Genomic DNA, 11,835 nt, shown 5'->3' with positions numbered 1-11,835 from the left:
TAATAAATAATTCCACTACATGAAAGGGCACTGTTCTAAAAATCTCCGCCTAGCACCGTCTATGCCCCGCCTAAGCGCTACGCGGTTGGTCACCGTTCCGATTAATGCCTAGGTGTTTGAAGATTAAGAAAAGATGCCTAGATGTGCTGAGGCGCCCGGATGCCTAGATGTGCTGAGGCGCCAGCCTACACCGCCTAGGCACCCTCTTAGCCCGTCCAGACTCACATAGGTTGTGACTCACTTAGATAGAAAATAGATAACTTTCATTTTGCATTATATTTTTTTTCAATAAATTATAAGAGACTTGTTGCATACTTAAATGAACACATGTTATATCCTTATTCCCCATGTTTTCATTATGTTCTAATACTTCATAATATATATGTCATTTTATTTTGTAATTTATGATGAAATTATATATATTTTAAGTATAAACAGACACTTATTTACACGAAATATAATAGATTTACTTAAATTTGTCTAGTTCCCTAGGTGTCCTCCTAGGCGCTAAGCTGCAGCCCGCTGCCCGACTAGCACCTAACATCTTTTAGAACCTTGTGCAAAGGGTAGGCATGCTTCTCAAAATGTCTTCTATTCAAGTCTAAGGCTAGTTTGGTATTGCTGTGCTTTGAAAAAAAGCTGCTGTGAGAATAAGCGGCTGTGCTGTGAGAATAAGCGGCTGTGAAATAAAGCCAGTAGAGTGTTTGGTAAACTTTTTTGTGAAAGTGCTTTTGGAAAAAAAAGCAAGATGATAGTGTGTCTTTTCATTAAAGGAGCACTGTAGCTCCGTGTGCTTTGAAAAAACTGGCTTTTTTTCAAAGCAGCAAATAGCAGCTTCAGCTTTTCCTTTGATTTTCAGCTTATTCTCACAGCAGCTTCCAAAATAAGCCCTTTTTTTTCAGTTTACCAAACACAAAAATGACCCTCAGCTTTTTTTCACAGTGGCTTTTTTTAAAATCACCTCAATCCCAAACGGCGCCTAAGTCTCGCTCTCTTGTTTATGATCACTCATTTTAAGATTTGATGTCAAATGTTAAGATTAAAACATTAAATCCACGTTCATGTATTATGCACCATTGATATTAGAGAAAATTGTAGCAATGAACCTTGAAACTTTAATCCAATTGGAGGAATAATTCATCATCTAAAAATCTGTGATCATTTGTCCCTTAACTCATCAAAACGTGCAGTCATAGTCCTTTTCATCAACTTTGTTAAAACTTTTGTCAAAATGAGTCACTTACCACACACATAAGGCTAAATCAATGGGTAAATATGAAAAATCAAATGAGAACATTGTAGCAATTATTGCTCAACTTTAAGACATGCATAAAGGTTGTAGGTAGAATTCTATAAGAAACCAGGAAGTTAAGACATGCAGGACACATATCTGATTAAGACATGCTGCAGTATTCCCAAACTAGCCTTTATGGACAGGCTCACGCGTGTGCAGAAGGCATTTTTTGAATCATGACATGCTACACGTAACTTACACGTTTTAAATCATGTTAGAAGAAAAGTCAAATATTTGAAGTAAATGAATAATCTTAGATCATGTTAGAAGAAACCCCTCATAAACCAATTAAAGCAACTGAATTCACATAATAAAATCAGTCTCTATAGAATTTACATTAAGAATAGAGAAAATAATATTTAATAAACAATTAATTGAATCACATTATTGTTAGCCTATTGTGAGGCAAAGCCCACCCCTCCCCTTTAATGTAGATAATATCGTTTGTTAAAAAAAAAAAATCATTTGATAACTAATTTAATCACATTATTATCCGCATGCGAAAGACTTTTTAATAACCAACATTACAGGTCTCTTAAGATGTTTTGAACGTGTTTAAAACAGAGAGAATAATATTTAATAAACAACTAATTGAATCACATTATTGCTAGCTGTCACATCCCGGCCCGGGGCGGATCACTTCCCCGGCCCGTTCCACCACCGTAGCACGATATTGTCCGCTTTGGGCCCCGACCACGCCCTCACGGTTTTGTTTCTGGAAACTCACGAGCAACTTCCCAGTGGGTCACCCATCCTGGGAGTGCTCTGGCATCCTTCTCGCATAACTTCGGAGTTCCTACGGAACCCGAAGCCAGTGAGCTCCCAAAAGGCATCGTGCTAGGTAGGGATAGAAATACACATTTAAGGATCACTCCCATGGGCATTGTGGGATGTCACACCAGCCCATTATGAGACTAAGCCCACATTCTTTCCTCTTAGTATAGATAATATTGTTTGTTACAAAAAAAAAAAAAAAAAACAATCATTTGACAACTAATTTAATTAAATCATTATTATCCGCATGCAAATTTATAACTGGCATTACACGTTTCTTAATATGTTTTGAACGTGTTTAAAAATAGATAAATTGAATCACATTATTGCTAGCCTATTGTGAGGTACTAATTAAAAAAAACAAAAAAAAACCTCAGAATCATTAATTATTACAAAAATTAATATTAAAATGACGAAAATGTCCTTGCCTTATTTGTTGCATTATTTTGGAACGTATTTGAAGTTTTTTGTTTTGGGGGCATTTTTGTCCATTTATTTTTGGTAAAGCATTATGACATCAAAATACTATTCAACTTTTGTGTTCTCTTTATATATAATATATTTTTTTTGGTAAAGCATTTTGACACCAAAATACTGTTCACATTTTGTGTTCTCTTTGTGTATAATAGATATATCAATTGTCGTACAAATGCAGGACATATATGTAAGATTCTAAAAGACGCAAGACGCTAGGTGCTAATCGGATGGTGGGCTGGAACCTAGCACATAGGCGGCTAGGCGGGCGCCTAGACGAACTAGACGGATTTAAGTAAATCTATTATATTTTGTGTAAATAAGTGTTTGTTTATACTTAAAATATATATAATTTCATCATAAACTACAAAATAGAATGACATATATATTATAAAGTATTAAAACATAATGAAAATATAAAGAGAATGATATAATGTGCGTTCATTTAAGTATTCAACAAATATCTTACAATTTATTGAAAATAAATAAAATGCAAATGAAAGTTATCTATTTTCTGTCTAAGTGAGATTAAGACCCGCCTAGGCACTTAAAATTTATCTATTTTCTGTTTATGTGAGTCGCAACCTAGGCAGGTCTAGGCATACTAGACGGGTGCCTAGACGATCTAGCCTGGTGCCTAAACAATGTCTCAGCAAATCTAGACGTTATTTCTTAATTTTCAAACACCTAAACATTAATCAAAACGTTGATCAACCGCTTAGCTCCTAGACAGGGCTTAGACGGCACTGGGCGAGGGGATTTTTAGAACAGTACATATATGTGGTTAAGACATGCAGTTTAACTCTCCAGCGCCTCATATTTTTAACACACTAAATGGAAATTAAACTGTCAGACTGACGGCCATAAAAAGAGTAGTAAGAATGATGGTCATTTATAAAAAGATAGTGGAAGAATAACAGGATGTTCAAAATCATCACATAACATTTAATTATAATAAGTGTTTCACAAAATTCTAGGCCGCCATGCCATCATCACAGTCAATCCCTCCCCTCCTTTCATCCCCCCACCTTGTCATCCGTTAACACTTCAGCAAGCACCCGAAAACTTGTACAAGTTTTCAAAAACTAGCATCAGTCATCACTGCTGGGCGCACTGCACCCTCTGAGCACCACCAGGCATGTCATCGTCCTCATCATAGGCCTCTTGCTGAGCCTGCAGCTGCTTCCTCCTCATCTCCTCCTCCATGTTCACATCATGCAGAGTCGTCTCCTCACACTCGTCCACCTCCATATCCGTGAGCTGAGATGCTGATGGCTTGCCTGGAAGAGCAGCTTCCAGGGCCTTGACTTGCTCAGGGTTGAGAGACTCTGGGAATTCCACATTGAAGTGAATGTATAGCTTCCCCTTCATGAATGGCCTCTGATACATGGGCATACCCTCGTCATTGATCGCCTTGAACGAATCTGCATTATCAAAATAAATCACAGGATTATAACATTCCGAGGATTCACTAGCCAATACATTAAATTCTCTTAGTTTATTTATTAGCTTTACTTACCAGGCTTGACAACTTCGCCAGGGTTTGATTTTATAAGCAGCTGCCTGCCATCCAAATGGGTCAACACAAACTGGAAGCCGCATAGAGCCTCCGTTAGAGGCAGAGTGTGCTCGACGAAAAGGTCCTCGCCCTTTCTCTTGAACTTTGGATGTTCTTTTTGCTGAATGACAAACACTATATCACCAGTGACTGTCTCAGGCTGCAATGACACAGTTGACACAGTTGACACAGTAGACACAGCAAACCAATCAATCCCACATTTCCAAATACAGAATTAAAACTATAACTGCTACTACTAATAATACCAAGTCACAATTAATGAGGATACGTAACATACAGCTTCATCTGCTTCACCAGGGAATGTGATCTTCTGTCCATTCTGCATGCCTTTCTCCACATGGACTTCCAACACCTTCTTCTCTTGAACAACCTTCTCCCCCTTGCACTGAGTACAGCGGTCTCGGTCACTAATGGTCTCTCCAGTACCCTTACACTCATTGCAAGCATGCTGCATCTGTTGAATCATAGACGGGCCCAGGTGCCTAATTGAGACCTTCATACCAGTTCCTTGACAGCCAGAACACTTCAATGAAGCCCCAGATTTCGAACCCTTCCTTCAATTTTGAAACAACATATTCACATCCCATGTGAGCATCATAATTACAAACCTCCAAGTTCTATACTTTATCCTAGCATTAAGCTTAAAAACAAAATTTTACCACTACTACTCACCCATTACACTTGGAGCAAAGCACATTACGCGATAAAGATAGCTTCTTCGAGGTCCCAAGATAGAGGTCCTCCAAAGAAACCTTGAGTGCGTGGACAACATCTTCTCCACGTCTCTGTCTTCGTCCTCGGCTACTACCACCACCTGCTCATACAAACAAGTACAAAATCGATTCATTCCATTGGTCATCACACAACAAGAAACCCCACCTGAAAACCATGAAAACCAATCACACAATTCGCACCTCCAAATGGGCTTCCACCAAAGAAAGATGAGAAGATGTCGAATGGGTCGTGGCCGCCACCACCTCCACCCCCCATTCCCTCCTTGAGTGCATCCTCACCATACTGATCGTAGATTTCACGCTTCTCAGGGTCACTCAAAACCTCATAAGCGTGAGCCAACTCTTTAAACTACGCATAATACATGAAAAGACCATTAGCCCTACACCTACAGATCCAAATCAACCAAAAAAATCCGCAACCCATTATCACAAATCTGAAATTCTATCGACAAATACCTAAACCAAAACCAAAATAAATAATAAAAAAAACCCCAATTTCCAAATACCTAAACCAAAACCAAAATAAAAAAACCCAATTTCCAAGTCAAGCCATGAATTCATTCACTCAACAATTTATGAAAATACCATATCCAATCAAATTCAACAAAAAGGTAAGGGCTTGACAGAATTACAAGCACGATAAAAGCAGAACCATCAAGCAGAACCATCAGAATCCACAATCACCCAATTCCCCAAATCCCAATACGGAAACCAAATCGAGAAATCTAAACAAAGAGGAAAGGTGGGCACTTACTTTCTCAGGATCTCCACCCTTATCAGGGTGGTTTTTTATGGCGGCTTTCTTATACGCCTTCTTCAAATCGTCGGAAGAAGCACTCTGCGAAACTCCCAAAATCTCATAGTACCGAGTGTTATCGCTCTTCTTCGGCGCCCTCCCAAACATCTTGGCAGGCTAAATCGATCGAAAGCCTAATCCCCAAATCGAAAGCGAAATCGCGAATCTTGTTCCTTTTGTATGAGATAGCGGGGAGGAGGAGGAAGCTCCCAGAGAATCTGCTATTTTCTTGCGAGGAAAGCCAGAACACGAAGAACAAACCTAGTCCAGAGCAACTAGGGAGAGTTGAGGCCGTGTGGGTATATATATATACACACACATCAGGAGATCATTTGAGAGAGAGAAATTAGTGGACGGTTGGGATTGGATCCGTGTTTGAGAAGGGTCTAGAATTCCTTTCCCTCTGGGGATTTTGGTCCTCGTGAGTTATGGACCGTTGGATGGGTTGATGAGGGAATTGATTTTTTTTGTAGGAAGTAAATGGTTGCCCAAAATAAAAAGGAAAAGGAAGAAAGGTTTTTGTTCTAGATCCTTCCTTGGAACGCCCTGCTGCCTTCCTGCTTAAGTATTGGTCTAAAAGCAACTTTCACCCTTAAAGCGATAATTGTCCCGGCTATTGGGTTTAAAATTAATATATAAAAAAATATTATTGTTATAAACAGACAAAAGTTAGAGAGATAATATTTGCTAAAAACAGGAACGAAGCAGGTGAAAAATATCACATTATAACTATAACACAAAATGATGACAGATAAAGAGAGGGAGGGATACTGATATTATATCTTTGATTCTTTCTTTCGCAGTATGTTTTGATAGCACATGAAATGTTCTATTTATAGAGCAACTCTCGTAATAACAATCATCCAATTACAATGATGACACTTTTGAAAGTATCAAATACTATTCCCAACTCTTTATTCCTTTGAGTGGGCATTCACCCACTCATTCTACAACACTCCCCCTTGGATGCCCACATATCAACATCAGTTGACTTGTTAAAACCTTGCTCGGAAAAACCTAGTGGGAAAAAACCATAGCTAAGGAAAAAGAGTACAACTTTACCTGGGTTGTTGATATATTGTTATGTATGCTTATGTTGCCTCGTTAAAATCTTGATAGGAAAAACCTAGTGGAAAAAATCATAATCGAAGGAAAAAGAGTACAATATGCATGTATTATGGATGCTCCCCCTGATTCCACATTCTTTAAATTTAGCTGATTGGTAAGTCGACGTAATTTGATACTCTGCACTAGCTTTTGAAACATGCACTTTGGTAGAGATTTGGTGAACAGGTTTGCCAGATTTTTATTGGAATGGATTTGTCTGACTTCAATAACTTTAGCTTTCTGAAGCTCATGTGCACTGAAAAACTTTGGAGATATGTGTTTATTCTTATCACCCTTGATGAATCATTCCTTCATTTGGGCAACACAAACTGCATTATCTTCATGGATGACAGTTGGATTGTCTGTCTTTGAAGGTAAACCACATGAATTCTGGATATGATGGATCATTAATCTTAACCAAGAACATTCACGACTTGCTTCATGTAAAGCAAGTATTTCCGAATGATTGGAAGATGTAGCAACTAGTGTTTGCTTTGTTGAGTGTCATGAGATTGTTTTATCTCCATTAGTGAACACATATCTAGTTTGTGAGTGGGCTTTATGCGGATTAGAGAGAAAATCAATATATGCATATCCAACAAGGATTTGGTCATTTGTGGATTTCTTTGAGTAGAAGATACCCATATTTGTTGTCCCACGAAGGTATCGCAATACATCTTTAACTCTTTTCCAATGACGAATTGTTGGAGCAGAGCTATACCTTGCTAACAATTTAACTTAAAAAGCTATATCTGGTATAATACATTGTGCTAAATACAATAAAGCACATATTGCACTCAGATATGGTACTTCTGGACCAATGACCATTTCATCATCTTCTTTTGGACGAAATTGATCTTTCTTAATGTTCAAAGAACGAACGACCATTGGCATGCTGAGTGGATAAGTCGTCCATGCCAAATCGCTTCAGGATTTTTTTCAATGTAAGCTGATTCGTGGACCAAAATTCCATTAGCACAATGCTCGATCTGCAGGCTGAGACAATATTTTGTTTTTCCAAGGTCTTTCATTTCAAATTCATTTTTCAGATATTCATTAGCTTTATTGAGCTATTCAGGAGTTCCAACTAGGTTCATATCATTGACATATACTGCCACTGTAACAAATCTAGAATTTGATTTCTTAATGAACACACAAAGGCAAATGACATTGTTGGCATACCCTTCTTTGATGAAATACCCACTAAGACGATTATACCATATTCGTCCAAATTGTTTCAGCCCATACAATGATCACTTTAATTTGATTGAGAGCATACCTCATGGTTTGTTAATTGTTTTAGGCAACTTAAGTCCTTCTGGGACTTTCATGTATATGTCAGTATCTAATTCTCCATATAGATACGCAGTGATGACATCCATAAGTCATATGTCAAGTTTTTCTGAAATCACTACACTTATTAAGTAACGGAACGTAATTGTGTCCATTACAGAAGAGTATGTCTCCTCATAATCAATTCCAGGTTTTTGTGAAAAGCCTTGTGTAACGAGTTGTGCTTTATATCTTGCAATCTCGTTTTTCTCATTGCGCTTTCTTGTGAATACCCATTTGTAACCCATGGGATTTACATCAGGCAAATTTTGGACTACTGGTCCAAAAACACTTCGTCTTTCTAAGGAATTTAATTCTACCTAGATTGCATCTTTCCACTTAGGCTAGTCTTGTTTCTATTTGCATTCATCAACAGAGTAGGGCTCATCACTTAATATGATTTTAGTGGCTACTGTAAATGCTAACATATCGTCAATGATTATTTCATTCTGATCCCACAATTCATTAGTACATGCATAATTTATGGAGATTTCTTTGGTTTCATCTACCTCTGTCTCTTCAGTGACATATGTCTCATCAAGGACATTTTCTTTTTCTGAAAGTACATAATCATGAGTTATGGATTTGTCATTCATTCTCTCTTCCTGAATGATTTCATTTGGATTCGGTTGTGCCCTCGTCTTTCTCTTTCAAGGGGTTGAATCTTTTGAACCTGGGGGTCTACCAAGCTTCAGGCGTGCACCAGATGATTCATTCGCTGTTAATTTTTTTGTCCAACAAGGACATTAATTCTTGCAGGTGCATTTGCAGGTGGTATATGAGCTTTTGTCACTTTCATAGCATAATTAAATGCATCTGTCATTTGATTAGCAATACTTTGAAGATGAATGATCATTTTCACTTCATTTTCACCTTGAGTGCTACATGGATCAAAATGAGACAAGGTGGGTACAACCCATGTTAGCTCTTGCCATTTTTCTGGAACGGTCTTTTCTTCCCCTAATGACTCGAAGACTATCCCATAAAAGTGACAATCAGCTAAACAGACATATCACAAATCAAGGGTTTAAAATATCTAATGATAGATGGTGAATCAACACATAAAATCCCAGCCTACGCTAAGGTCCCATTTTAGTGCGTTGCGGCGATGCAATAGGCACATAAACAACACAACCAAAAACTAGTAAATGTGAAATGTTTAGCTGATGCCCAAACACGAGTTGTACTGAGGAGTATTTGTGGTTGGCTATAGGTCTTAATTGAACCAATGATGTAGCATGTAAGATGGCATGTCCCCATGCAGAAACTAGCAATTTTGTTTTCATGAGCAGAGTGTGCACTATTAATTGAAGTTGCTTGATAAATGATTATGCTAGACCATTTTGAGTATGGACATGAAGAATAGGGTGTTCAACATTAATGCCTAATGTCATGCAGTAATCATCAAAGGTTTGAGACGTAAATTCACTCACATTATCAAGTCAGATTGACTTAATGGGGTAATCCAAAAACTGTGCTCGCAACTTAATTATCTAAGCAAGAAGTCTTGCAAAAGCTAAATTCCAAGTAGACAAGAGACAAACATGTGACCATCGGGTAGATGCATCAACCAAAACCATAAAATATCGAAATGGTCCACATGATGGTTAAATAGGCCCACAAATATCCCCTTAAATTCTTTGCAAAAATGATGGGGATTCAGCATCAACATTTAGTTGTGATGGTCTAATCACCAACTACTTTTGAGAACAAGCCTTACAAGGGTTATCATTTGAGATAGCAATGTGTATGCTCAATAATGGATGTCCATTAGAGTTGGTAATGATCCTGTGCATCATGGTGGATCCTGGATGACCCAAACGGTCATGCCAAAGCATGTAAATCGTTGAATCAATGAACTTCTGGTTCATGACAGTATGTGACTTAATTGTCTTTATGTATGTATAATACAATCCACTCGACAAACCACGCAACTTCTTTAATATACACTTTTGAGTATCATTGGAGGTAATGCATAGATACTCCATATTTTCTACACTTATCGTTTCAACATGGTATCCATTTAAACGTGTGTCTTTAAAACTCAACAAATTTTGAGTAGATCGAGTAGCGTACAACGCATTATGTATGGACAATATTGTTCCATTTGGTAACATGATCTGGGCTTTTCATGAGCCTTCAATTACATTTGATTGGCCTAATATTGTTGTTACCCTTACTTTTGTAAGCATTGAGCTTGAGAAATACTTTTGATCTCGAAGTATTGTATGCGTAGTTGCACTGTCTGTGAGACAAATATCTCTGTCATTTCTCTTGTTTTGAGAATAACCATAGTTTTTATCCATGCTTTCTAAGTAAAGGGGATCACAGTTAAAAACAACTTATTCATAATAAAAGGAAATTGAAATGCTGCTTTTATTGAATTGAAATACGAGTTTTAAACTACAAGTTCAAAATACATTAAACATAAATAATTCAATTCGACCGATACACTTCATTCCCTCTTTCCATAACGAAGTCCGAGACATCTAGGTGGGTTGTGTTCAATTGTCTTGATAAGTTGCACACTGGATCAGGTATATTTATTGGTCTAGCTTGATTAAGGAAATTGGCCTCGACACCATTCTCTTTGAGGAAGGCTTGATATAGATCCACCAGATGTTTTAGGGTACGACAGGTACGTGCCCAGTACCCATTGCCACCACACCTATGGCAGGCTCATTCAAACTTTTTAGGAGCATTGTTCATATGAGTTTTGCCTTTGTGGAAATTTACATTTTTGAAGCTCAGGCCTGAATTATGCCTTGGAACCTGGTTGTAAAACTGGACATCATGATTCTTGCATTCCCGTTCCACTGACCTCACTTATGGCCACGTTCTAGTTTATGTTATCGCCACCAAATGATGTGGCGTTCACTTTGAGGGAAGCAGCATTCACTTATGAGAATGGTGCAGATCCAGTAGGTCGGGACTGATGATTTTTCATCAGGAGCTCATTGTTTTGTTCAGCTACCAGGAGCACAGATATTAGCTGGCTGTATTCAGTGAAGCCTCACTCTCTATACTGCTGCTGCAGGAGCACGTTGGAGGCATGAAAGGTGTTGAAAGTCTTTTCCAGCATATCCTCCTCAGTGATGGTTTCCCCACAGAGCTTCATCTAGGAGCTAATTCTGAACATCGCAAAATTGTACTCAGCCACTAACTTGAAATCCTGGATCCTTAGGTGAGTTCACTCATAGCGAGCCCTTGGAAGAATCACCGTTTTATGGTGATTGTATCTATTTCTCAATGCCTTCCAAAGAGCTAACGGATCTTCAACCGTTAGGTACTCGTTCTTTAGTCCTTCATCAAGGTGGCGACGAATAAAGATAATGGCCTTCGCCCGATCTTGAGAGGATGCATTGTTTTCCTCCCTAATGGTTTCTCCAAGATTCCTTGCCTCCAAATGGATCTTGGTATCCACTACCTAGGTAAGGTAATTCTTCCCAATAATGTCCAGGGCAACAAAATAAAGCTTTGCCAAGTTTGCCATTTTCTTTTCTGAAAGAAAAATGAAATGTGTAAAAACTTGCAATAATATAGATTCCTGGAGGAATATAGTGTTAGAACTTCTGATTCTTAAAAAAATTTCATTTTGATCTTCAGGCCAAAATGATAAGCACTCGAAACTTCAGACTCGAGATTTACACGATTAATGAAGAGGGCGATTGTACCGCACCATTCTCATTGAAGAAAGCATAGGATAGGCGATTATTCCGCACCACTCAAACAACAGAAAAATTTA

General features: G+C 38.1%; 1 protein-coding gene and 1 long non-coding RNA gene across 2 annotated transcripts in view; one reads left to right on the top strand and one right to left on the bottom strand.

Annotated features, from left to right (window-relative positions):
* LOC126615130 (uncharacterized) overlaps positions 1-11,835 on the top strand; it is a 61,690-nt gene that overhangs the window by 30,841 nt on the left and 19,014 nt on the right. The window contains exon 2 of the long non-coding RNA XR_007620658.1: positions 607-983. This is a non-coding gene — a long non-coding RNA (uncharacterized LOC126615130). The remainder of the gene's footprint in view (positions 1-606; positions 984-11,835) is intronic.
* LOC126615126 (dnaJ protein homolog) lies at positions 3,416-5,942 on the bottom strand. Its single transcript, XM_050282878.1, has 6 exons — positions 5,610-5,942; positions 5,036-5,204; positions 4,794-4,935; positions 4,399-4,675; positions 4,062-4,260; positions 3,416-3,966 (listed from the first exon to the last, which is right to left on the bottom strand). Exons 1-6 carry the CDS (start codon positions 5,757-5,759, stop codon positions 3,641-3,643), a joined length of 1,263 nt encoding a protein of 420 aa, XP_050138835.1. The 5' UTR covers positions 5,760-5,942; the 3' UTR covers positions 3,416-3,640.

The sequence above is a fragment of the Malus sylvestris genome, chromosome 3 (genome assembly GCF_916048215.2).
Source record: "Malus sylvestris chromosome 3, drMalSylv7.2, whole genome shotgun sequence".
In the NCBI taxonomy this organism is placed as follows: Eukaryota; Viridiplantae; Streptophyta; class Magnoliopsida; order Rosales; family Rosaceae; genus Malus; species Malus sylvestris.
This window is presented reverse-complemented; position numbering and strand designations above follow the sequence as displayed.

What these genes read in the sequence shown, in the direction of transcription:
- LOC126615126 (XM_050282878.1), bottom strand. Translation starts at nt 5,759, where the DNA reads ATGTTTGGGAGGGCGCCGAAGAAGAGCGATAACACTCGGTACTATGAG. An exon ending in CTTTGCTCCAAGTGTAATGG is followed by an intron (nt 4,676 to 4,793) that starts GTGAGTAGTAGT and finishes TCAAAATTGAAG; the next exon opens with GAAGGGTTCGAAATCTGGGG. An exon ending in TGGCGAAGTTGTCAAGCCTG is followed by an intron (nt 3,967 to 4,061) that starts GTAAGTAAAGCT and finishes TTGATAATGCAG; the next exon opens with ATTCGTTCAAGGCGATCAAT.